General features: G+C 39.7%; 1 protein-coding gene across 1 annotated transcript in view; it reads right to left on the reverse strand.

The window, feature by feature from the left end:
* Positions 1-14099: 14099 nt before the first annotated feature.
* LOC142196896 (hormonally up-regulated neu tumor-associated kinase homolog A-like) overlaps positions 14100-25774 on the reverse strand; it is a 28248-nt gene continuing 16573 nt past the window's right edge. The window contains exons 8-10 of the mRNA XM_075266879.1: positions 21682-21859; positions 19707-19896; positions 14100-14761 (exon numbers count right to left, since the gene is read on the reverse strand). Of these exons, the coding sequence (XP_075122980.1) occupies positions 14100-14761; positions 19707-19896; positions 21682-21859 (1030 nt within the window). The remainder of the gene's footprint in view (positions 14762-19706; positions 19897-21681; positions 21860-25774) is intronic.

Consider the following 25774-nt stretch of genomic DNA (forward strand, 5'->3'; position numbering starts at 1 on the left):
GAGGGTTCAGACAAGGCTATAGCTTGAGCCCAACGCTCTTCAACATCTACATCAATGAACTGGCTAAAGCCCTAAAGGCATCACCAACACCAGGCCTCACCCTGAACGACCGGGAGGTGAAGTTCCTGCTATACGCCAACTACCTCCTACTCCTGTCTCCAAACGAGAAAGACCTCCAAGAAAGCCTGTCAGTGCTGGAAAAATTCAGCACTACATGGGCTCTACCCATCAACCACAAGAAAGCCAAAATACTCCAGAAGAAGGGCGACAACAAAGCCCCCACCCCACAATTCACACTGAACGGCTTCACACTAGAGAAAACCAACAGCTACACCTACTTGGGGCTGGAGCTCAACCAATCAGGAAGCTACAAAACAGCAATAGAAACCCTGAAAGCAAAAGCCTGCAGAACCTTCTACGCCATCAGAAGACAATTGTACCACCTCAAACCACCGGTGAGGGTCTGGCTGAAGATATTTGACGCAGTCATCACTCCAAAGCTTCTCTATGGCAGTGAGGTTTGGGGCCCAGCCACCTACCCAGACCAGCCAAAATGGGACTCTAGCCCAACAGAGACCTTCCACCTGGAGTTCTGCAAATACCTGCTCCATTTCCACCGCAACACCTCCAACATGGCCTGCAGGGCAGAGCTAGGCAGGCTCCCCCTATGGCTCACCATACAGAAGAGGGCGCTAGCTTTCCAGGTGTTCATTCAGGGGAGCAACCCCGACTCCTACCACCACCAAGCATGGCTAAGCCACAGAGACCTAAGCAAACCCGACACTCCCCAACCAAACAACAGCCAACCACCAAACCAAAAACACCAACAGATGATGACCAAGGCCGAAATAAAGGCGACCACAGAGGCAAACAAAGAGCAGTATATCGAAGAATGGAGAAACGAAATAAATAACTCCAAGAAACTCACCGTGTACCAGTCACTGCAAAGGGACTACACCATGCCACCTACCTGGAGAGAATACGCCAACCCAAACACAGACAAGCCCTGAGCTGGTACAGACTGTGTGCCCACAACCTAGAGATCGAAACAGGGTGGCACAGGCAGTCCTACAAACCACGGGAGAACAGACTGTGCAAACAAAACACTGCGACCAAGGGGCCCTAGAAGATGAGACCCACTTCCTGCTATACTGCACCAAATACTGAGCTGTGAGGGCCATCTACTACCAAAGACTCTCTGCCCACATCCCAGACTTCCCATCTGCAGACGAGAAGAGGAAACTCTACTCTGGGAGAAGAGGAGTCCACTATGGAGATTACTGCCCAATACGTGTCCAGCTGTCACCAAACAAAAGGAAGATGAGATACATGAACTATCAAACCCCCCACCCCCCATGAACTATTAAACCCCCCACCCCCATGGACTATTAAACCCCCCACCCACCACCCAAAAGACCACTAAGCCCCCCCATCACCCGTGTACACCATACTCACTGATACCCACATGCCCCAAACAAGAACGACGAGACCCTAAGGACACTCAAACCCCCAACCCAAGGACCCCGTACCCACCCCCTTCCACCACCCCCTTCAACCTCCTTTTTGCTTTGGCAACACCAAATGTCTTATTCTTTGATAATGCTAATAAAGCACATTTGTATTTGTATTAGGATCACCAAATAACAATACACATCCAGGACTGCCACCTCCCCATAACGGCACAGATTTTTGGGATCCCGTGTCATCCCTCACCCAGATAAAGCATAGTAGGGCTAATTGAAACTGACAGAGCTCCTCTCTTGAGATTGGGAGGCTTCTTCTGCCAAAGAAGGAAAGGGGGAGGCCAGACCACTTTACAGAAGAATAGAGATCTTGCGGAAAAAGGAAGGGACTTATGTGTATATATTGTCTTATAGGACAAAGTTATTTGTATTCCCAAGCACTTAAGGCTGTCTGATCTCCAGGAGTAATGGAAGCTATGCCATATAACTGTTAACCCTGGATGAGGGAGGTTGACTGGTAGGGCCTCTATGGCATGTATTGTTATAGATTAGGGGTGAGGATGCGTGGATAATATTCAAAACAGTGGCCAGTGAGGAGTAGAGGGAGGAAAGAGCAGTTAGGAAGGAACTTCTTCAAAGTGGCAAATGCTTTTTCCACATCTAGGATTAAAAGAAGACCAGGGAAGTCAGTTTGCATTAAGACATCATCAAGGTCTATTGCATTTGGTAGCCACAAATCCCAGTTGCCCCTTATGTACCAGGTTGGGGAGAAGTATTCCCAGGCAGTTGTCCAGAAGTTTAGTGAAGATCTTCATTGAGCAGAAAGATGACTGTGGTATAGGAGAGAAGCATTATGTGTGGGACAGGTGTGCTAGCCAGAAAAGAATTAAAGAAAGATAGCATGTGTTTGGAGAGAGAGTCTGAGAAGACCTTAATTGTAAAGATAGGGAAAGCCCTGTAGACTTGCCATTTTGGTGGTCTTTATTTGTGTTTTTGAGTTCCTCTATACTAATTGAAGTGTTAAGGACTTGAACATCCTCTAAGGTAGGAGTCGGGAGGGGGCAGGAGTTCAGGTAGTCGCTATGGCTCTGATCTAGGTTATTGGGAGCTGAGAGGAGGGAGTTGTTTGGAGTAGTAGTTATAGAACACATTTGCTATACACGGGGATCATAGAGGAGATGTCCCTGGGTATCTTTAATGGCAACAGAAGAAGACTGAGTGGATCTCTCTTTCAGTTTGACCTTTAGCAAAGAGTGTTGTTGCCCCTCTCATAATATTCCTACCTAGTGTATACCATACATTTTTCTACCTTAGTCATAGAAAGGTCCTTCAGCCTTTCCCATGTCTCTATGATAGGCTTGAGAGTACTTACAGAAGGATGGAGAGACATCCGGCACTCTAAAGAAAAGAGGGTGAGAGGACAACATAGCGGCTTGTTGGGGTTGAGGTGAGAGAAGGAGATACCAGTGGTGGATTCAGGCTTTGCGGGGCCCTGGGGCTCCGATTATTATACTCGGGGGTCTGAAATGACCCCCGAGTCTAATTATAGTGGCAGTGGGATCGCGGCCTGGCCCGGGCCTATTCACTGCCGGCCTCCACGGCCTATAGTACAAGGGGAAGCGGGGGCGGTGGTGATCAGGTCAGGGGAGGTTGGTAAATAGGCCGCTACCTGCTGCAGATACTACAGCAGCTAGTGGCCTATTATAAAAGAATTTTTTTTTTATTATACTAACCGATCGTGCTGCTGTTGCTCCCGCTGCCTTCACAATTCTCTTTACTCGGCAGACGGCAGACGTCTACGTATCAGCGTAGGTGGTGTCATGACGCTGCCTTCGCTGATACGTAGACGTCTGAACCAGCGCACGGAGAGCGACAGCTCTCCTACGCTGGTTCAAAGAAAAAAGAAAAAAAAATCTCCCGGGCAGCCTTATGCGACTTTCAAACCATGTAGATGTGGACCCAACATTCACAGTAAAGTATGAATCTAGATAAGCTTTAAGGGAGTAGTAAATGTTCATTGAACCTCCAGCGGCATACCCTATTTCATTTACAGTGTGAGTAAAGGTTGAGGATGACTGGGGCATGATTGACCTAGGAGATTTGGTCTATGATAGCTGGTCCTCTGGGACCTATGATGGTAGCTAGAGCAGGAACTGAGACCGGGAGAATACTGCAGGCCCAGTACCCCTGATATTTGGAGAAGGACCCTGTTACATGCCTCCCTTGGGAATGAGGGTATCCCCTTGGTCAGAACAGAATGCAAAATAGGCCCAGGAGGCCATCTACCACAATGGCAGTGGCCACTCTACATATATGACATTTGGAGGGAGGTATGGCTGAATGAAGGCGTCCAGTGAGCCCAAAATGGAGGATTCCAACGGCTCGGTTAACTCTTTGTCCTTCTAGCCATCTTCTTCACCATTACAGTGGTGTGTAGTGGGGTTCACACTAAAACAAGAAGGCTACTGATTAGAGATAGGCGATGCCTCTCAAGATTTGTTTCATGTTCGGGTTTGGTGATTTGGGTCCTATGTACATACAAACCATACTTTAAATTGGATTAAAACATAGTAGGAAACACTGTTAGGGCTCCTAGGAACATATAATGAAGGAGATACTTACCTGCTAAGACATTTTTTCTTTGCCAGGAATTCTATGATTAAATAAAATTGTCAGTGATTCATTCAGTACGTCAGCAGTGTCAGACATAAATAACAAATTAATGCCTTAATCATGTGACGCCTTATTAATTTGTTACCAGAGTTAGATTATAGGACAAAATGGGTATTTATCCAGGGTCTGCCAACACTTAGGGAAGTCTACCAACCAGATTGGTCTTTTACAAACAATTCCAATTGTGAGAATTTGATAAGATTACAAGCAACAATAAAAAAGTTTTAATTTATGGACATGATGGTGCAGCATTAATTAATATTGATTAGTAAGAATCTAAGCTCTGCTCTCCTGCCTGAACTCAGTTGTAGGGAGATTGAGATAAGCAGCTGTTTGACACCTCTAGACATACTTGTCTTCTGGCTGAACAAAGTACAACTTTAGGCATGTCTTCATCCAGGGTCAAAGATTTCACACACAAACACACATGCATACAGTCCTAAATCTTACCAAACTTTTGTAAGCCCATAAACTTTAAAATATGATTTTTCTGGAAAACTGCCATGTGTGTACAATAGGAGTAACACATTACATGACTATTTTTTATTAGCTTTACCCTGTACAGGCTTTATCTATTATTCTCAGTTGTCCCTGAGCTAATGAGTGGAGACTAGCCAGTATACATTATTATTTCTCTTCCTTATATAGCTAAGTATATTCTGCAGTGCTTTACTGTAACAATAGGTCTCACAAACTAAATTCCCTTTGGGACCTTAAGTAACAATGGAAAAACCCATGCAAGCATGGATAGAACATACTAACTCCATGCACATGTTGTACTTGGACATATTTAAACCCAGGAACCTCGCATTGCAAAAGAAAATTGCTAACCACTGAACCATTTTTAGGGCTTCAGGGGCATTACTCTACAGTGTGGGCTTCTCTATGCGCTGTAGAGTAAACACACACAAAGGGCTTTGGTTTTCAAGGGGTTCGGCAAGTGCAGTACTGAATGTACTACGCATGCCCGCTGACGTTATCCTGCACTCAGAAGGGCTCTCCTCCAACTTCAGACACCGCAGTTCAAGCTTCCAGGCGGATGATGACATTGGCGTGTATTTAAATATGGTGGCAGTCCAGGAGCTGTAGTATGACCCATTTTTCTGGCAGCACATGGATGCCATTATTTTGGGGTGGATCTCCGACCATCTATGGAAGGCTCCTATCGTATTACAGGTTGCACCCCTGTCTACCTGATAAATTGTAAGCTCTTGCGAGCAGGGTCCTCACTCCTATTGTGTGAATTGATTACACTGTAATGTCTCATTTTGTCTGTACATGAACCCTACAATTTGTAAAGTGCTACAGAATATGTTGGCAGTATATAAATAAAATTTCTAGATATTATTATTATTATTATTATTATAATAGGAAAAGGAAAAGATGAAAGCGTTTTGGACTTCTCTAATGCTATAGGCTTCACTATAGCCTATAGACAGTTAAAACTCTCGCTCTCTCTCTATTTCTTTCTCTCTTTGTTGGTTTTCATTAAAATATACTAAAAATTCCAATGCTCCTTATTAGAGATGAGTGATACTCATCAATACTACAATGTATTCGATCAATACTACAGTATTCGAAATATTCGTACTCGATTGAATACTACTAGCTATTTGCAGTAAATATTCGATTCAGAACTAGCGTTGATTGGCCAAATGCTATACAGTGTATAGCATTCGGCCAATCAATGCTGGTTCTGCAGCAGGCTCGTCCTTGCTAGTCAGGAGAGCTGGCAGCTTGCTGTTATGAGCGAGCTTACTTTTTCTCATAGGAATGAATTGACCAGTGTTGATTGGCCAGTGTACAGCATTTGGCCAATCAACGCTGGTTCTTCCGGAGGCTCATCTGTGAGGAGGCGGAGTCTAAAATTGGACCACGTCAGTCTCCATTGTGGTCCAATCTTAGACTCCGCCTCCTCACAGATGAGCCTCCGGCAGAACCAACGTTGATTGGCCGAATGCTGTACACTGGCCAATCAACGCTGGTCAATGCATTCCTATGACAAAAAAGTCAGCTCCCTCGTAACAGCAAGCTGCCAGCTCTCCCGACTAGCAAGGATGAGCCTGCTGCAGAACCAGCATTGATTTGCCGCAGGATCGTCTTTGCTACTCAGGAGAGCTAGCAGCTTGCTGTTACGAGGGTGCTTACTTTTTATCAGTGCAACTGCAAGTGCTGTGCAGTTAAAGCGCACGGACCCCATAGACTATAATGGGGTCTGCACGCTTTAACTGCACAGCGCTCCTCCTAAACACTCTCCCCCTGCTATTCGTGGACTTGGTGACTCTCCTTTAGTTGAATAGCGGTTTCCCCTGAAATGAGCATTTTTTCCCATAGACTATAATGGGATTCGATATTCAATCGAGTAGTCGAATATTGAGGGGTTACTTGAAACTAATATCGAATCTCGAATATTTCACTGTTCGCTCATCTCTACTCCTTATTGATAAAATCATTAAAATAAACAGTTTAAAAAAAAAAATTAAAATGCAATTTTATTTGTTTTTACTATTTTTAAACTACAAATCTTAGAATATGGCTTTGTCCTCTAATGCTCTCTTTGATAAGAATCAAAAACAAAATTTGTCGTTTTAGCAAGATAACAATATGACCATTGATGGCTCTAGGTTCAGAGTCTTTATGTATGCTTATAGGAATATGGGAATCATTTAGTTATGTGTACTACATGGCTGTGCTGCATTTGTTTCGCTTTGTGTTTCCATGTCATTTTCTAATTTGATAGAGTTTTTGTTTTGTTGACGCCAGGTAATAGGAGCCTCATGGTGACAGTTCACTTATTTCAATCTCTCTACACTACTTCATACTAGAACTAATCTGAACATTGGAAAGGCTATTGAATGTCACGTTCCTTGTAAATTATTAAACAGTATGGTCATAGCAGTATTGAACAGACTGACTTAGCACTTTTTTCTATTACTGGTTATCACTTAGCTAGAGTTCATCAATGTAGACAAACTACTTTATTACATGTTTAAATTGGTGGGTTTATAAAGGAGATATCAATACAACCATATTACACTATGCTCTACCACAATTTAAAGTCAAGAAGCATATTACTAGCAATTCCTCACCTAAAGAGTCAACATTTTTTTATTGTCAATCCATCCCATTTAGTAAAAATACTCTTCCTCCATCCCTTGCTGGTGGCTTACAGCAGGGGTCCACAACCACTGGTTTGTGGATCAGGACCAGGCCGTTGTTTTTTTTTTGCTGTTTCGAGGTGCGGTAGCTGCTACAGAATGATGCACTACCCAATAGTTTACACATTACCATAGCAATGTGGCCTAGCACAAAGTATCCAGCTATGACTGAGGCTAACCTGTTGCCTCGCTATAGTGTAGCTGCTAAGGACATCGTGCTACCCGATAGTTTACACGTTAACATAGCAATGTGGCCTAGCATGAAGTATCAAGCCTCGGTGTCTAGCGACTTGCCATGTCCACTCAGATGCTCATGGCACGCCCTCCTTCCCTACATAGCATCCTGGGGGAGAGCCTTCCCGTCCACATGGTGGAGCCTGTCTATAACCCTGCCCCCATATGACCAAAGCCCCCAGGCAATGGATAAGTGGTTTTGCTTGAAGCCGGTTCCTGGTGCAAAAAAGGTTGGTGACCACTGGCTTACAGTAGTGACACCTCAATTTAATAGATGCCGCTCAGATGTTCTGTTGCAATTCCTTCTCTGTCTCAGATGGCTTACATTCTTGGATAATCCAGATTACATTCAATGGGTCAGATTTATTACAAGACTGGCATTTTGTAATCTTTTTTAGCATGTTGGTGGAAACCATTGCTAACATGGAGAGAACATATAAACTCCAAGTACCCGTGTTCTCTTGTAATTATACACAACAAACCAATAATCACATTGCATTCAATGTGTTCTAAAAATGGTGATGTGATATGAAGACATTCCTGCCAATCCAGATACAGTGTATGCACAAAGAAAGCACTAATTGAATTGAGAAGCAGACTTAAGAAAAATAAATCCTTGATAACCTTTATGAGCACTCTGGTCTTTCAGTAAATTGTATTTCTACAATAATTATCTAAAGCTTCATAGATTTACTCACTATTGAACATTGACATCGTATTAATGCTGTTGGGTCACTTACTTTTCAAGATTATGTAGTTTTCATCTGCTGCATCTTAGAGATGTTTTGGTTGTGAAACATGTCACCTTCATGTAGCAGTAGATTGTTACTTTTTTTTAGTATTCAGATTAATTGCTCAGTCAATTATTCCCAGCCTGTCCCAAATGGAAAGTGTTGGAAATTGGAGAGGAGACCTCCAAGTGGTGAATTAACTTCGCTACTTGGCGATTACTTTTTGTAATAAACTTCATGATTATATATTCCATTAATGTTGTTCTCCTTTTGGATAATCTTAGATATAAAGTAAAGGTTTGAGGTCTCTTACCCTGCCTAAACACTCCAGAATTGTGTTTATTAAAATGGTTTTGTAACCTAACTTTGTAACTTTATGTAAGTTATTTAATACCATGAAATCAAATGGCCGGGTAAAAGAAGTATACATTATGTATTGTAAATGATTTTTCCCTGAAGGTGAAAGTGTTTTTTGTATTTTTTTTTTTCGTCTCAGGTACATCATTTGATGGTCTGAAATTATTCATTGACTAATAGAGTTATAATTGAGGAAGCGACTATGTACTGTTACAGTGAGATAATGTATTTCAGGCTTTAGAGACAGAATTATTGTTGAAGCAAGGCAGTACAGAATCAAAATCCAAGAGAATAGTCAAAAGGTAATACAGAGGTCAGTAATACAATAGTAGCAGACAGAGGAGCTTAGCAGGGACATGGTCTAAGGACACAAACTCAATAGCTAGCATGGCTGTGTGGGTTAATGGCCTGTATATAGAAAGCCAAAGACCTGCCTTAGGCTTGATTGGTAGACAGGCTGTCAATAACACAGGCAAGGCTAGAATTAACCATTGATGAACAGATGGAAACAAAGCGCAGGATATGGGTCTGGTGGAAATTCAACCACAGAGGACAGACAATAGAGCAGTGTTCACACAGTGTAACAAAAAACATCAAGCAAAGAATGAAACTTAACTCGCCTCCTGCACCACAGCGTGCAAAAAGAGGGTATCGCAGAGACCCGAACAGGCAGAGACGTTACACTGAATAAGTGGTTTGCTAAAGAGCCACCAAGTGTATAGGGTCCTGCTATCAGAAATTGAGTAACAAATGGAAATCCTGGATTGAGCAGTTGTCTCATGACTACTAGAACTTTTTTGGATTTATTATTTTTTTCCTATAGTACTACAGTGGGCAGGGGATCTGGGTTAGTTTATTATAATACATTATGTGAGAAAAATGTTTTTTTTTTTTTGTTTTGCTTAATAAAAAAAGATTCTGTAGTTTTCATAACATCAATGTTTATCTGCAGAAATATCTGTTATGACAGAATTATTTTTGCCATTGTATGGTAATTCATAGTTATATGAACAGCTTATTTTAATATAATCATTGCCTGTTTTTTGTCCACAATTTAGACAATTATTAGAGATGAGCGAACAGTGTTCTATCGAACACATGTTCGATCGGATATCAGGGTGTTCGCCATGTTCGAATCGAATCGAACACCGTGTGGTAAAGTGCGCCAAAATTCGATTCCCCTCCCACCTTCCCTGGCGCCTTTTTTGCACCAATAACAGCGCAGGGGAGGTGGGACAGGAACTACGACACCGGGGGCATTGAAAAAAATTGGAAAAAGTCATTGGCTGCCGAAATCAGGTGACCTCCATTTTAGACGAATAGTGGATTTCAAATCCGGGTCATATGAGAATGTGAACTTTGTGACTATGAGACAGGGATAGCTGTACAGGCAGGGATAGCTAGGGATAACCTTTATTTAGGGGGGAATGTTATTAAAAATAACTTTTTGGGGCTCTATCGGGTGTGTAATTGTGATTTTTGTGAGATAAACTTTTTCCCATAGGGATGCATTGGCCAGCGCTGATTGGCCGAATTCCGTGCTCTGGCCAATCAGTGCTGGCCAATGCATTCTATTAGCTTGATGAAGCAGAGTGTGCACAAGGGTTCAAGCGCACCCTCGGCTCTGATGTAGCAGAGCCGAGGCTGCACAAGGGTTCAAGCGCACCCTCGGCTCTGATGTAGGAGAGCCGAGGGTGCACTTGAACCCTTGTGCACCCTCGGCTCTGCTACATCAGAACCGAGGGTGTGCTTGAACCCTTGTGCACACTCTGCTTCATCAAGCTAATAGAATGCATTGGCCAGCGCTGATTGGCCAGAGTACGGAATTCGGCCAATCAGCGCTGGCTCTGCTGGAGGAGGCGGAGTCTAAGATCGCTCCACACCAGTCTCCATTCAGGTCCGACCTTAGACTCCGCCTCCTCCAGCAGAGCCAGCGCTGATTGGTCGAATTCCGTACTCTGGCCAATCAGCACTGGCTAATGCATTGTATTGGCGTGATGAAGCAGTGCTGAATGAGTGTGCTTAGCACACACATTCAGCTCTACTTCATCGGGCTAATAGAATGCATTGGCCAATCAGCGCTGGCCAATGCATTCTATTAGCGTGAACTGAGTTTGCACAGGGGTTCTAGTGCACCCTCGGCTCTGCTACATCAGATTGCTACATCTGATGTAGCAGTGCCGAGTGTGCATCAGATGTGTAGTTGAGCAAAACTGACTCAGCACTGCTAAGTCTCTGCATTCGCATAGGAATGCATTGGCCAGCCTTCGGCCAATCAGCGCTGGCTCTGCCGGAGGAGGCGGAGTCTAAGGTCGGACCTGAATGGAGACTGGTGTGGAGCGATCTTAGACTCCGCCTCCTCCAGCAGAGCCAGCGCTGATTGGTCGAGTTCCGTACTCTGGCCAATCAGCACTGGCCAATGCATTTCTATGGGGAAAAGTTAGCTTGCGAAAATCGCAAACTGACAGGGATTTCCATGAAATAAAGTGACTTTTATGCCCCCAGACATGCTTCCCCTGCTGTCCCAGTGTCATTCCAGGGTGTTGGTATCATTTCCTGGGGTGTCATAGTGGACTTGGTGACCCTCCAGACACGAATTTGGGTTTCCCCCTTAACGAGTTTATGTTCCCCATAGACTATAATGAGGTTCGAAACCCATTCGAACACTCGAACAGTGAGCGGCTGTTCGAATCGAATTTCGAACCTCGAACATTTTAGTGTTCGCTCATCTCTAACAATTATCATTGCAATTAAATAATATTAATTTCTGTTTAACACTAGAGTGCACTGTTGTAGCATAAAAAAGTTTGTTAGAATAAAAGAAACAGCACCTTAAACAGCTCTAGTGCATTTTGCTTGTGTCCACAGTATTACTGTGCATTTATACATGGGAATGCAAAAGTTTGGACACCCCTTGTCAAAATGACTGGTATTGTGAACAGTTAAACAACTTGGAGAGAAAAAAATGATCTTTAAAAGGCATAGAGTTAAAGATTAAACAGCCTTGTCTATAATTTTAAGCAATCTCACTGTATTATGTTGGAGTACAAATTTAAAGAGAAAATGGAAAATAAGTACCTTACAAAAGTTTGGGAACTCTTGTAGGTTTGTGCGCTCAGATAACTTTGACCAAGGTCTCAGATCATTAGCGGATTAGGGTTATGGCTTGTTCACCATTATCCTCCAGAAAGGCCAAGTGATGCAAATATAAGGGTCCATTTACACGGAGGAAAATGGTGAGGAATTTAGTGTGGAATCCGAATCCCCTCCCACTGACATCAATGGGTTCCTTTTTCTACTAGCAGAAAAAGGAACCCATTGAAGTCAATGGTAGTCTTTTATATCAGTGCTGAAATTCCACACCAAATTCAGCGCCATTTTCCCCTGTGTGAATGCACCCTTTACAGCTTTATAAATCCCCAGCCTCCTCTAACCTTTTGTAAAAAAAACAACAGCCATAGGTTCTTCTAAGCAACTGCCTAGCAGTGTGAAATTGAAAATGGTGGCAGAGAAGGCTGTAAGATAGCAAAATGTTTTCACGTTTCCACAGTTCGAAATGTCGTTAAGAAATGGCAGTTACAGGAACAGCGGAAACATTTCAGAGATAGCTGCTTTTAAGATTCTCAATGTGTTATTTACTGTGCCATGAGTATGGGGGTACACCCCAAATTTAACCCACTTGTGATTTCTATTAAGGATTCTTTTTCTACGTTGAAACAAAGGATTTTTTTTTTTTGCTGCACTATTGGAGTGCTGAATCCTTTCACTTTTCAACATGTTAATTTGGCTGCACAGTGAAGGCCTTAAAAAGAAAGCCCATAAGAGAATCATATATATATATATATATATATATATATATATATATATATATATGCAGTTTTTCTCCAATTTCACCCCATTCTGATTTTTTTTCTAGCTTCCCACAACACTTTATGGAATACTGAATGGTACCATAATGAAGTACAATCTATCATGCAAAAGTTTAGCCATTGTACAGCTCTGTGAACTGAAAAATAAAAAAAATTATGGCATTTGGAAATAGGAGAGTCAAAAACAAAAATTGAAAATATAAAATGGCTGCAGCGTGAAGGGGTTAAATAACAAAAGAAAATCTTCATTATAACAATAGTTTCCAATACAACCAATTTCAAATATAATTATAATTTCCAAATATAAAATAAACTTATGGGCTAAAAAGAATAAGGCCTTTTTAGAAGAAACTGCAATTTTATTTAACAAAAGGGTTACATTTCTGGCGAGATATAAAAGAACTAGGACTAAGCTGCAGGACGAGGTACAAGTTTCTTTGCCTGTGTACACAATGGAGGGTATTCGGTGGACCCCCAACAGTTAAACATTAATTGCCTACACTTAGGATATTCCATCAATATTTGTGTCTTAGAAAACCGCATTAAGGAAAAACTCAGTGTGATGTATAAAACCTAAAGTCCAGTTCACAATACAGTTTGGCATAATATTCATGAGGCCTAAAAATGAAGATCCCAGAGTCAATTCTACTGGTCAGTTCTAGGTAGCCAGTCTGACATTTCCAAAAAGCACTTGTTACCTGACCCTTGTATAATTATTTAGGCTAAGGCCCCATGTAGCGAGTCGTAGCCAAAAAGCACTGCGGGAAAAACAGCAGTGAAAACACATCACAGATTACCCAAAGCGATTTTCACAGAAGGTCCACAGAGTTTTTCTCTGCGGACTTTTTGCTTCCGCCATAGTTAAAAAGGAAACGACCATTGTTTTCGTGTGTATAATTCATGTGCTGTAATTTGCAAAAGTGCAAGCAACATTTCCGCTGCAGATTATTTTCTGCAATGTGTAGATGGGAGTAGCCAGAATCCCATTCACTTTTGGAGTTAATGTGAAATGCTGTGTTTTTTGCCGCAGCATTTCCACTTCATCCAAATATGTGGCGTTTACAATACGTGGGGCCCCGGCCTTAATTGGTTTTCTACTCTGACAACTCCATATTAACCAAGTGAGAGGAAATTGGAAATGACAGTACTTGTAATTATTGTATTTAAAAATGTTTAGTAAATTTCTTTAACCTATCTCTAAACCACCGACAGGCCGATATTGTTTAGTGTTCCATATCGCCCAGTACTAAAGCCTGCAATAAAAATAAAAAAGCTTTATGCTTACCCTGCCACTGTATTCCCCATGTCAGTGCAGTTTTTCACTAAAGCCAGAGGAGTACACCTTGGCTTCAGTGCGTATGCCCCATACCTTCCGATACTTGCACAGCGAAGCCGTGGTATGCGTCTTTGGCTTAACTGAAGACATGCAGAGACGCCGGGAGCACCATAGATAAGTCCGATTACAGTCATAAGACTCATTTCAAGGTAAGTATAAAGGTTTTTGTTTTTTTTATTGTGGCACGGGGCGATTTGGGACACTAAACCCCAGGTCTATAAGTACCTTTGGGTGGTTTAGTGTCACAAATCAACCTAACAAGTTCTCTTTGACATTTCCTACTTTTTATCTGACCTTTTCTGACAAGACAATAACAAAGGGAGGTTTTGTTTTGTATTCTTATGAGCTGGAGCCAACTGAACCATGATCCTTTTAGTCTTGCTGTTGTCCAACATTGGGAAAACAGGGGGTCTTATGGAATTTATGCCACTTGGGAGAGGACCAGTTTTTGCATTATGTGATGAAGTCACCCAAGCAACTTTTTTTGTAAAAGTGTCTCTCAGTCCAGGTTGTCTAAGTTGAGGTAGCGTGGACTGATGTGAGTCTTCAGATAATAGATCTCTGTCTGGTTGTTGATGGTAAACAAATGGAATATTATCAACAGCTGATTTCTGGTCTTTGAGTCTGACTCCTTTCTTTTGGGAAGGGAAAGGATCATTAACATGTCTGTTTACAGGCATAGACTTTGCCTTCACAATATAAGAAGTAGATGGATCATGCACCTGGAGATTTTGGACTTTGGCAGCCTGATTTATTTTATGTAGTTCTGTATTTTGGCTTTCTTCCAAGTCTGTGATGTTTTCTTGATGGATCTCTTGCTGGTTCAAGTCTTTATTGCTTAAAGGAGTTAATCTTGTGCTTGTATCTATTTTTTGTTGCTTTGAGTAATCCGGGGGCTCTAAATAAACAATCTCCCTATCAGCAAACTTAGAAGCTACAACTGGAATAAAAAATAATAATAATAAAATACAGTCTGAGGTTATTGATCATTAAATGTAACAGTAAAAAATACATTTACATGTTTAATGACAAAAGCAAAAACAACTTCTAAGATCTATTTCTTCACAATCATACAGAGAAATAATCTGATTAGCTTTACACACTAAATATAGAAACTCTATAAATACTACACTAAAACATCTGATCCTACCCCTTTGTACCAATACTGTTTTATCTTATGAAGCAACATTTCTACTTTCTTATGTATCCTCAATATGTTTAAAGCTTTGAATAATGGGTACATTGAGTCTGGTCTTTGTGGAAGCATGATAAGTGTTCTATACAAACCTGTGTAACGTAATATATATTTACTGTGCATATTGTTGATCTTATTTATGTTAGATTTCTAGTAATCATAATAATCTCTCAAAGGAAAGACAAAGTCTACATCTATTGAGATACTTCATAGTATCCTGTTCATCAAAAAGTCAAAGACGCCTCCCACCAGCATGCTGAAAAACACAAAAAGTGCGAAGAAGAGACAGCAGGCAAAGCTGCTGAGACAGGTAGAAGGGAGAACCCCTTTAAATATTCATATTTGCAAATATTAGAGATGAGCAAATTTGTCAGAACATGTCCTGTTTCAGCATTGCTAGTTTTACCCAAAATATTGAGTTTGGTCCAAAATAGTTTGTTATGAAGTAAATGGTTAAATTGTCTTAAAAAATCATGTATAAAATAAAGTGGACTTCACACTTCTGTAGTGCAATCAAACAATGTTTTTTTGTTCATCAGATCAAGTAGTACAAGTAGTAAAATAAAGGATAAACTGTAGAGTGAAAACCTTTTTTTTGTTGATATAGACCTTCTTCAGACTATAAGTTATAATGCAAAAAATACAATTGAGAAACACAACTAATGATAACAAAATGAAATAATGAGCAAATAAAGTATATACATCCAAAATGTCAACCCTGTAATATGATGGTAGGAGGAAAGGTCTTCACATTACATCCAGATTTCCAACAATAAAGAGATATAGGTTTACTAACAAATAGTTAAGGCAAAATAATCCCAAACATGACCCCAAAATGTATTACCAAAATATACATATACGTCTGCCAGCTGTAATCTATAACACATTTATAACACATAGTCTATATTATCATAAAGATGAAATATATCCAGAGGTGCAGCAGATTATGTAGTATAAGTAATGCATGAATAGGCATAACATAAATAATATAAATAATAGCAAACGTGCAGAACATGCTAGAAAGTAATATGAATTATAGCCAAATTGCATATTCATGACATACTAAGATGAAAAAATATGTTCACAAGTGCTAGTCAGAGAAGATAATACCGGAGCAGGATATATAACAATATGAATCAAACAGTAGTAAGCGCACATATTCATGTGGGATCATGGTGATGGAGTCACAGTGGAAGAAACGTATATGGATGCATTGGTGGATACAGTGGTATCACATAACATGGTGGCCTTTACCTCAGCACCTCAATGATGGCCCAGATTGAAAGCAAAAAACCCACAAGCATGACACTAGCGCTAGCTCAATGAGTGCCGGAAGTGGGGCTGGGAGATACTGACAGTATCAGTATCTCAAGCGCCATTGATCAGCGATGGAATCGCCAAACCGAAAGTGTGTCATATGATACACTGAAGATAGACAAGAGGGATATTAGCAGATAGGAGGCGGGAAGATGCAAAGCACGCTAGAGGCATGGCTGAATGAACACGTAAGAGGATGGAGACAAAAGGACAAGGTGGAGATAGTAGACACACTAAGTAAATAACGAATGAGTGGACCACATGACAGGGGAGAGTAGACAGTGCAAAAATACGCTATGTATGTGTTGAAAAGAAATGGTAGAGGAGAAAAAACAAGTGGAACAGTGATACAGAAAAAAGACAAAAGGGGCCAAAAAATAAGATACATAAAAGGGAAGCATGACAACACAAGAAAACAAATGATGGACAGTAGAATGAATAAAACAATATAACAAGATGTGCAATGGTATAAATAAAGAAAATATATGAATGAAAAGTGAGAGTAAAGAGTGAAAGTACAAAAGGGAAAAATTAATAAATGGAAAATCAGAAACTTAAAATAGATAATAAAGATAGTGTCATGACCTGATTGCGTGCGTGTGTTGGTGTATGTTTCTGTCGGGGATTCGATCTGGGCTTCTGTGATCTGCTGGTGGGTTCCCTACCATTGAGCCATCAGTGTGTACATGGTGTTCTGGTCTTCTGAACACACTTGGGGTTATAAGTGTAACCTCAGGTGTTATGTATTGCCATTATCCTATGGCAGGAGGCTGGGGCCTTTATTAGGCAGAGGGCTGTCTCCACCACTTGCCGGTTTTCATGGTCCCAACTTAGAATTCTTGGCCTTAGGAGGAGGAGGAGGAGGAGGAGGAGGAGGAGGAGGAGGAGTGTTCTGCTTGTGCTTACAGACTAGAAAGGAGTTTGAGTGTTGTTTGTGTGTGAGTTGGTTTTTCCCTCCACACTTCTACTCTGCCCTGCCCTTCACGTCTGTTTGTTTGGCACTGTCTGGTTGTTTGAGGTGGGTTCCAGTTTATTTTACCCCAGTCTCGTGTTTACCCTTTCCTCACCTCTCCACTGTCCCTCTCCTCATTCCTCTTGTTTTGTACTTTGTTGTGCCGCGTGTCAGTTGTCCAGCACCTCCCGTCCTGTTTGTTTTGTCCGCAGCTGCACCTTTATTTCTGCAGGGGTCACCACCCTAGAATCCCCAGTCCCTAGCTTCTTGCAGCTCTTGCCCTGTCTGTCTGTCAGGTCTTCGTGCTAGAGAGCCAGGAGTCGTCGGGGCCAAGGTTAGCTTGGAGACAGCTGACCACCACCCGTAGGCAGGGCCTAGCTAGCCACCGTAGTGCCAGGGATAGTCTCCTTCCCCTGTCTCCTTAGCGGTGCAATCTGCAGCCTGGAATCTGTGTCTGGACTCTGACACGAACGTGACAGATAGAGAGGAAAGTATAATACTTTAATTTCTATCTTTATTTTTTAATTTCCATTTATTATTATATGTATATACATTTTGGTAATACATTTTGGGGTCATATTTGGCATTGTTTTACCTTAACTATTTGTCAGTAAACCTATATCTCTTTATTGTTGGAAATCTGAATGTAGTAAGAAGACCTTTCCTTTTACCATCGTATTACAGGGTTGACATTTTGGATGTATATACTTTATTTGTTCATTATTTCATTTTGTTATCATTAGTTGTGTTTATCAACTGTATTTTGTTTGTATCATCACTTTGTAGAGTCTTAAGAAGGTCTATATTGACCGAAAAAATGTTTTCACTTTACAGTTTAACCTCTATTTCACTGCTTGTACTACTTGATCTGATGATCAATAAAAGCATTGTTTGATTGCACTACAGAAGTGTGAAGTCCACTTTATTCCTTATAAGATGGGTTGGGACACTTCAACACTGTTCAGCAAGCCTGGCACATCTTCTTGATAAAAAATCATGTACGACACTCTAAGGGCTTCTAGAAGTCTGTATGTAACACCTTTGTAGCTCTTTATTGCAATCATAGATTTAGTAAAGTCAAAGTTACAGCAACATATCTAGTATATATTGGCAAATTGGATAGCAGCGGAGGATTAACAAACAGCACTCTGCACTGTTGGATTTACATGCTTTTTTTAAATTAAAAAGCAATCCAAAATATTAATCTTTGAAGGCAGATGCTCATGGGTGTTTGCACAAACATGGTTCTATCGGAAGAAGTACTGACTTTTACAAGGTCTCCAAAAATTATCCCTTGTTGTAGAATAGCAAAAGGTTTGTATTTTGGAAATAGAAGAAGCAATGAATTTTTTTTATTACAGTGGGGCAACAGGAGGAAAAATTTGCTAAAGTTTCTGAACACTGACTTAAAGACACAGTGTCACTTTCATCATCATCCTACTATGACTGGGATAAGTGAGCAATGTACTTCAGAATTTTATATGCTTTCACCATAATTTTATGATATTGCCTACTGCAGGCACTAGTCAAATGGGGACTACACATACTACTTGCCAAAAGGGAAAGGGAATAAAGCCTAATTAAGCCATATATATACAGTAAGAGTGTCATGCCTAAATTTTCTGTTCTTGCTCTGGAAACAGAACAGATTGGATTAAATGCTTTGACTGAGAACTATGATGTTATTTTAAAAGTCTGGTTCATTAACAGCTCACTCATCTCTAATAAATTATTGTGGAAGACTTTGTCCAGTGAAATGAAATTGTTTTTAAACCTCTCAGAATATCATATAAAAATAATGAATGTATACTCACCTAATGGATCCCTTGCCACTCTCGCATTGATACTGCCAGAATACCTATTAGTTTGTACTTCCTGCTGCAGCAATGACATCCCAACACATGTGATCATTTGAGTCAGTCACTGGCTATAGAAGATCACTTTTGTCACATGTCACATCTATGTAGCTAGAAACTGAGTCTTTAGGGATGCTGCTCTGCATCACAACAAGAAAGGCAGGGGATTGCTGAGGTGAGTATGCATTATTAAACTACTTATATATGATATTCTAATGCTAGGTTCACACCTGTGTTGGGGTTTCCATTACGGGGGTCCGCTTGGTGACCTCCCGAACCGAAACTTAATCCGCTTAAAAACGTGGTTACCCAAGGACACCCACGGACCCCGTGAACTATAAGTGAGGCAACCAGGTTTCCACCTGCGCTTACAGCACTTTTCTTTCCGTATTTTTGAAGCAGGTTTGGGGATGGAAACGTCACGCTTTTGTGAACCCAGCCTGAAGTGTATCTGTTGGACACCCCTTTAAGTAATATATCATGAAGAAATACTGTATAAAATGACAAATCTCTAAGTGGTTAGATAAAATATAAGAAATTATAGAGTACATTTTATAGGATGTACCTTTTTGAAGATTTTCTTGATTATCTAAAGTTATTGCAATTTCATCTTCTTGGATTGGTTGACACAAGACTGGACTTTTCTTGACTGATTTGCTTACGTCATTCAGTGCATCTTCAGAAAATTTTATATTATCTTGTTCTTCAACACAGTTACAATATTCTCCCCCATATTTTTTATTTGGAATGCCATTCTGTGAATGAAAAGCTACAATCTATGATCTTACAGGATAAATGTTATCTTAAAACTCTTGACACTGGGTTCACACCAGCGTTCGGCACTCCGTTCTCAGGTTTTTGGAAACCTGTCATGCCAAGTCCGGCCATGAGTGCCGGTGAGCGTTTTATGCTCTCCGTGGCGAAACAGTTTTTTTAAAACTGGACACAGATTACTGCATGTCCGACTCTGTGTCCGGTTTTAAAAAAATGGTTTTGCCGCGGAGAGCATAAAACGCTCACCGGCGCTCACAGCCGGACACTTTTTAAACCCATTCAAATGAATGGGTTTGAAAGATGCCTGCAGGTTTCCGTCTCCTGCCCTGTTTTGTGAAGGAAACGGAAACCTGCAGAACGGAGTGCCAGGCGCAGATGTGAATGAGCCCTGAAAAAAAAAAAAAATCTTTAAATAATTACTTTTTCCATTAATCCAAGCTGTTAATGAATCTGAATCATTCGTCGTCATCAACGTCAATTATCACACATCTAAAAAGGCTTTAAAACACTTGTAAAATTTCCAAGTAATAGGACAGACTTCCAAAAGGCATACAAAATAACTGCAAGATGTATATTTAATGTATATATATATATATATATATATATATATATATATATATATATAGTGTAAATAATCATACTGAAGCTGAGGCCCTGTGTTGCGGAAATGCAGCTTTTTTTGTTACTGATTTTGCTGCCGATTTTTGAGACCAAGCCAAGAATGTCTACAGAAGGAATGGGAAAAATATAGGAAGCTCTTATACTTCTACCTTCTGTTAAAACAAATTCTAACTGGCTGAAAATTATGCAGCAAAATCTCCAACAAAAAACGTTGTGTTTCTCCAACATGGGGCCTCAGCCTAAAAGGTATTTATCGTTTCATTTAAGACCCAGGGTGATCCAGTCATAGTATTGTGTGGAGTATCAAGATTTCTTAAAGTCCGATAATCTACTGAGAATGGTTATAGTATACATAAACAAATTCATATAATTCCTATAAACTGTACCACCAAAAGGTGCTTGTCCGTAGAGTCTGAATTTGGCGCCATAGGAGGAGAAACTCTCTCATCGGGCTGTATTACCTAGCAAAAAGAGAGCAACTGTTACAGTAGTTTCCATTTCAAGGTATACTCTTTACAGTATATAGGAAAACATAGGGCACATCTTTTATGGCCCTATGCTGCTTTTTTGGTGCAAAAAGGATGCAAAATGACATTTTGTATGGCAACCTCAATACTTCCCAGAAAAAGTGCTGTGGCAGGACCATCAGTCTTCTCCAGTTTATTATCATTTATACTAGTTTTCTAGCAAAAATAATTACCAAAATCTATGCCAGTGTTTTTTTTTTTTTCTGTAATTATTAGACTGCCTAGGGGTTTTGGACCCCAAGTGGTCTAATGTAGTGCATTGCAAAATGACAACACTTGTTATACAGGCTGCATAGAGCAAGAAAGAAAAGAGACATTGTGGAAAACTGTGGAGGGGACATAGAAAATTATTGTTCATGGATGCCACAAAAATATGTGAGTAAATAACAGCGGTCTTAAATGATGGATTCCATTTCTCATCTCAGAAATTATGTTGCAGAAATGTTTAACTAAAAAACAGATATATCTAATCACATACAGGTTCTGGAATTGGAAAGTCTTGGTTTTTCAAAGAAATGTAATTTACTTGTAAGATCATTTGCAACAATGTAAATAAATGTTAACCTCAATGACATGTATTTGTGATTCATATTAATCATTTAATAACAAATATTTTACCTGTAAGAATTCAAATTCCATTTGCTGCTTGTTAATTTTTTTCAGCAGTAAACAATAGGATGCCAATGTTGGTGATGGTTTGTTATTTACAAGAATATTGGTCATTTCAGAAATTTTGACATTCATGGTGGTACCCATATATTTCAACACAATGGAATTCAACTCATCAGGACGAAGTCTGGGATACATAAACACATAGTTATGGAAGTTACATATTAAAATTTGTTAAAATGCTGCAACCCATTTTTGTAAAGAAAACAAAGTGAGGGCTAAAATAAAATATTACATAAGAAAAAAAATTACAATTCAGAAAAGTTCTTGCAAAATCATAGGTAGTGGCAAGAACATAAACGTTAGCCATAGGTGCTGCTATACCAGCAAAACTGTAAAATAGCCAGTGATGATAACTATGTGTAGACCCTTTATTAACAGAAGACACAATGTAAAACTGAATGATACAAGAATACAGGAGATACATTTGCATAGTTTCTATCAGTTTGTAGGATTTTCTTCCTGTTCTCAAAAGAAACAATCTTGTAGAAATCCTGTTAATCTTCTGCTGAGCTACCGCAGACAGGGCAGTAGACCAAGTTGTCCTCTTGTAATACGAACAGGAGGTGGGGAAATGCATAACTGAACTGGGTGGACACATAGAAAATATGTGAGAGACTAAGTAGGATCAAAGAAGGGGAAGAAAATAAGTGCCAGGATTTTTTTTTTACATTTTTCGGATATTTCATTTTTTGTGTTCTTTCCATGTAAAGTATGATAAGTTATATTTAGTCACACATACTGGTTTAGGCATCACTGTAATATGCAGAGTGCTATCTAGTATAGCAGAACCTGATCTGATGCCAAAAATAAAATTCAAACCATACTCAGAAGTCAGTATAGTTTACCGAGCCAAATCAGGTGTGAAGAATAATATTAAAACCATGTCTGGTGCCGAGTCTAATGTTCATATTCCAGTACAATATGAAGTCTAATTTACAGAGTTTTACCAGGAGTCAAAGTCTGATTAATGGTATTATATCAGGTGCAAGTCTAATGCAAATATCCAAACTAATTCTAGTATACCTACCTATAGTAGGGGGGCAAACAATATTCAACCACTGGTGTTGGGTATTATCATTATTAATAATAATAATAATAATTATATATATATATATATATATATATATATATATATATATATAATTATGCTATTTTAGGTTCATTTTACTGTTCTGTGTAATCATTCTAAGCAATATAGAAGGGTGTAACGTATAAAATATAATATGTCCATCATTAGACTTTATCTGTTAGAATAAGAAGAATGAAATGATGAATTCAGCGGTTCATAAATCTTTTTTCTTAATCCTATTGAAAGGAATGAATTGCTGCAATGAGGAATGGAAGGTTTAGTTTGGAGTAATTAAATTATATTTATTTCTGCTAAATATAATCCTCTTTTTTACTATGTTTTCTGCAAAGGTTAGAAAATAATTGGGATTGCTAGGTGGTAATGATAACAATCAATTTATTATTGTTCCCTGTGCTTTCTCCTTATCCCTGGAGTTGTTTTATTTTCTTTCTTTTTGACTAACGTTGCCCTTGCCACCTCAAGCAATCCTCTAAAGCACGGTCATTCAGTTTTACTTTGTGTCTTTTATTATATCACGCTTTGCGAGTAACAAGGTGTTATGAAAACAACATGGTTTTTACGATTTCCTGCATTTAAATCCAAACATTTAAGCAACATGACTCTTTTCTATGGTTATTATCATCTCATAACACCTGCTGTTGAACTCATGACTTCCAAAGTGTAAATGTGCAAATACAAGAAATAGTGCCGTGCTCACAAAATAATACTTTCCAAAGGCCTAAAAAAGCTGGTAGGGAATCTGTTCTCCATCATTTAGCACTGTACATGATGATAAACAGCAGCAGACCACAATCAGGTTGCTAACATTTCCTGTGCCCACATTTACAACTCTCAAATACAGGATAAAAACACTCACCTGGGCATGTTTTATTATTCCATATAAATTATGTGTAGGAAAATGTCACATTAAAATGCACTGGAGATATTTTTTTATCTCCTTAAGTTTCCAGATAATGAGTTATTCAGTGAATGAAGGACACACAATTTAGCTAAGTCTCTAACAACCTGTAAATATTTTGATGGCTCAAGGCTGGTTTGTTGAGGTTCTCTAAGGCTACTAAAAGTGGGAATTTATTGGTAGGCCGTGCAGAGCATTGTAAATAAATAAAAGTGACTGAACCTGTAATTTACTACTTTGCTGTTATGTTGCAAATGGTCAGGTTAAAATGACCCATTTCTTCAGGAAATATTTGTCTAGTCCCGGTAACGGGCCTATTTTATATGGACAAAATAAATATGCCTAAAAAATAACACATCTTTTTTGGTTTGTTTTTAGACATTTTCTTTAAAAAGTCTTAGAAACCCATTCCTATAATTGACTACATGATGTAAAAATGGATAAAATCTATTTTAATAAATCCATACAGATGCCTACATTATGATATGGGTTATATAATACTACATATGAATGTGTAGAGGTAGGCCTTTTTATATTATCACATATGTAGTCTAAACATAACCCTTTTCTGTCCAGTCTGTTTTGGTCCCTAATGGCCAAGCCATTTTTTCTTTTTTATGCAATTGCATATGAGGAGCTCTAACTTTTTTATTTTCCTGTCATTGTAACTGTAAGAGGGCTTGGTTTTTCAATATTTTTAATTGACTAAGCTTTATTACCTCTTTCTGGTAGGAAACAGAAAAAAAAAGAAATTCCATCATTCTCATTTTGTATTATAATTTTTGCGTTGTTCACTATGCATCTTAAGTTACCTGACATGTATTGTCTAGGTAGATAAGATTACAGGCAGTGTATCAGCTCATACTGGGGTGCCAATGTCTAATAGAGATAACCCCATTCCTCTAAAACATCATATACTGCAGTCAATATTCACTGCAATATCTCAAAGGTTTAATGCCAACAAATTGAAGGACTCGCCTCTCTCACAATCTCCTGCTGTGTCTGTACTTGCTTCAGGTAGTGAGAGGGGAAGAGATAACAAGTCCCCCACACTGAAATCAATTTAAGATGTCTTCTTCAGTCATAATGCCACTTGACTAGGCAATTAGGACTTAAAGGGGTGTTCCCATGTCAGCCTTTCAGCCAGGCTGCGTGCAGTGTCTGCATATCACTTCCTGTACTTCTCATATCTTCCCCCTCCTCCCTCTTGCTGAATGGACACAAGCTTTTGCATGTCAAAGATAATATGTAGATTCTTGTACCGAACAAACAAAGTATTATCTGTGTGTTTACATGGAGAGATAACTGACTTGGATTTATCAGATAAATCAATGATCTGAACAGATTGCCCTGCCAGCAAGAGCAGTGAGTGAGTGATGTCACTTGTCTTATAGGTCCGTGGTTATAGTAACACAGTGTAAACAATGAGGGGAATAAATTCACAATTCACATAGCAGGCAAATAAAGCAGAATTTCTAGAGCAATATATTTAGGAAAAGGCTTCAATTTACATAAGATACCAGTATAGATAGGATCATTGAGATGAGACAACCCCTTTAAAAAGGTGGTGCAGTGGAGAGAACTGGATAAGAGTTACTCATCCAAAAAATGCTAAGCTCAAAACTAAACCTTTGCGCGATTTTGGGCCCCGATGTACAAGAAAGACATAAGTGAACTTGAAAAAGTGGAAAGACAGGCAACCAAAATTATTAGGGGAATGGGTGGATTGGAGTACAACAATAGATTAACAAACTTGGGGTTATTCAGTTTAGAGAAATGACATCTACGGGGAGATCTAATAACAATGTACAAATACATGAAGGGACAATACAAAGAACTTTCTAAGGATCTTTTTACTTCTAGGCCAGTGACAGTGACAAGAGGACGTCTTCTACGTCTAGAGGAGAGAAAGTTTTGCTTTCGCCAGAATTATAGAAGGGGATTCTTCACAGTAAGAACAGCGAGGCTCTGGAACTCTCTGCCCCAGGAAATGGTGATGGTGGATTCATTAAACAAGTTCAAAGGGCCTGGATGCCTTTCTTGAAGAGAAC

This window comes from Leptodactylus fuscus, chromosome 3 (assembly GCF_031893055.1).
Source record: "Leptodactylus fuscus isolate aLepFus1 chromosome 3, aLepFus1.hap2, whole genome shotgun sequence".
Taxonomy (NCBI): domain Eukaryota; kingdom Metazoa; phylum Chordata; class Amphibia; order Anura; family Leptodactylidae; genus Leptodactylus; species Leptodactylus fuscus.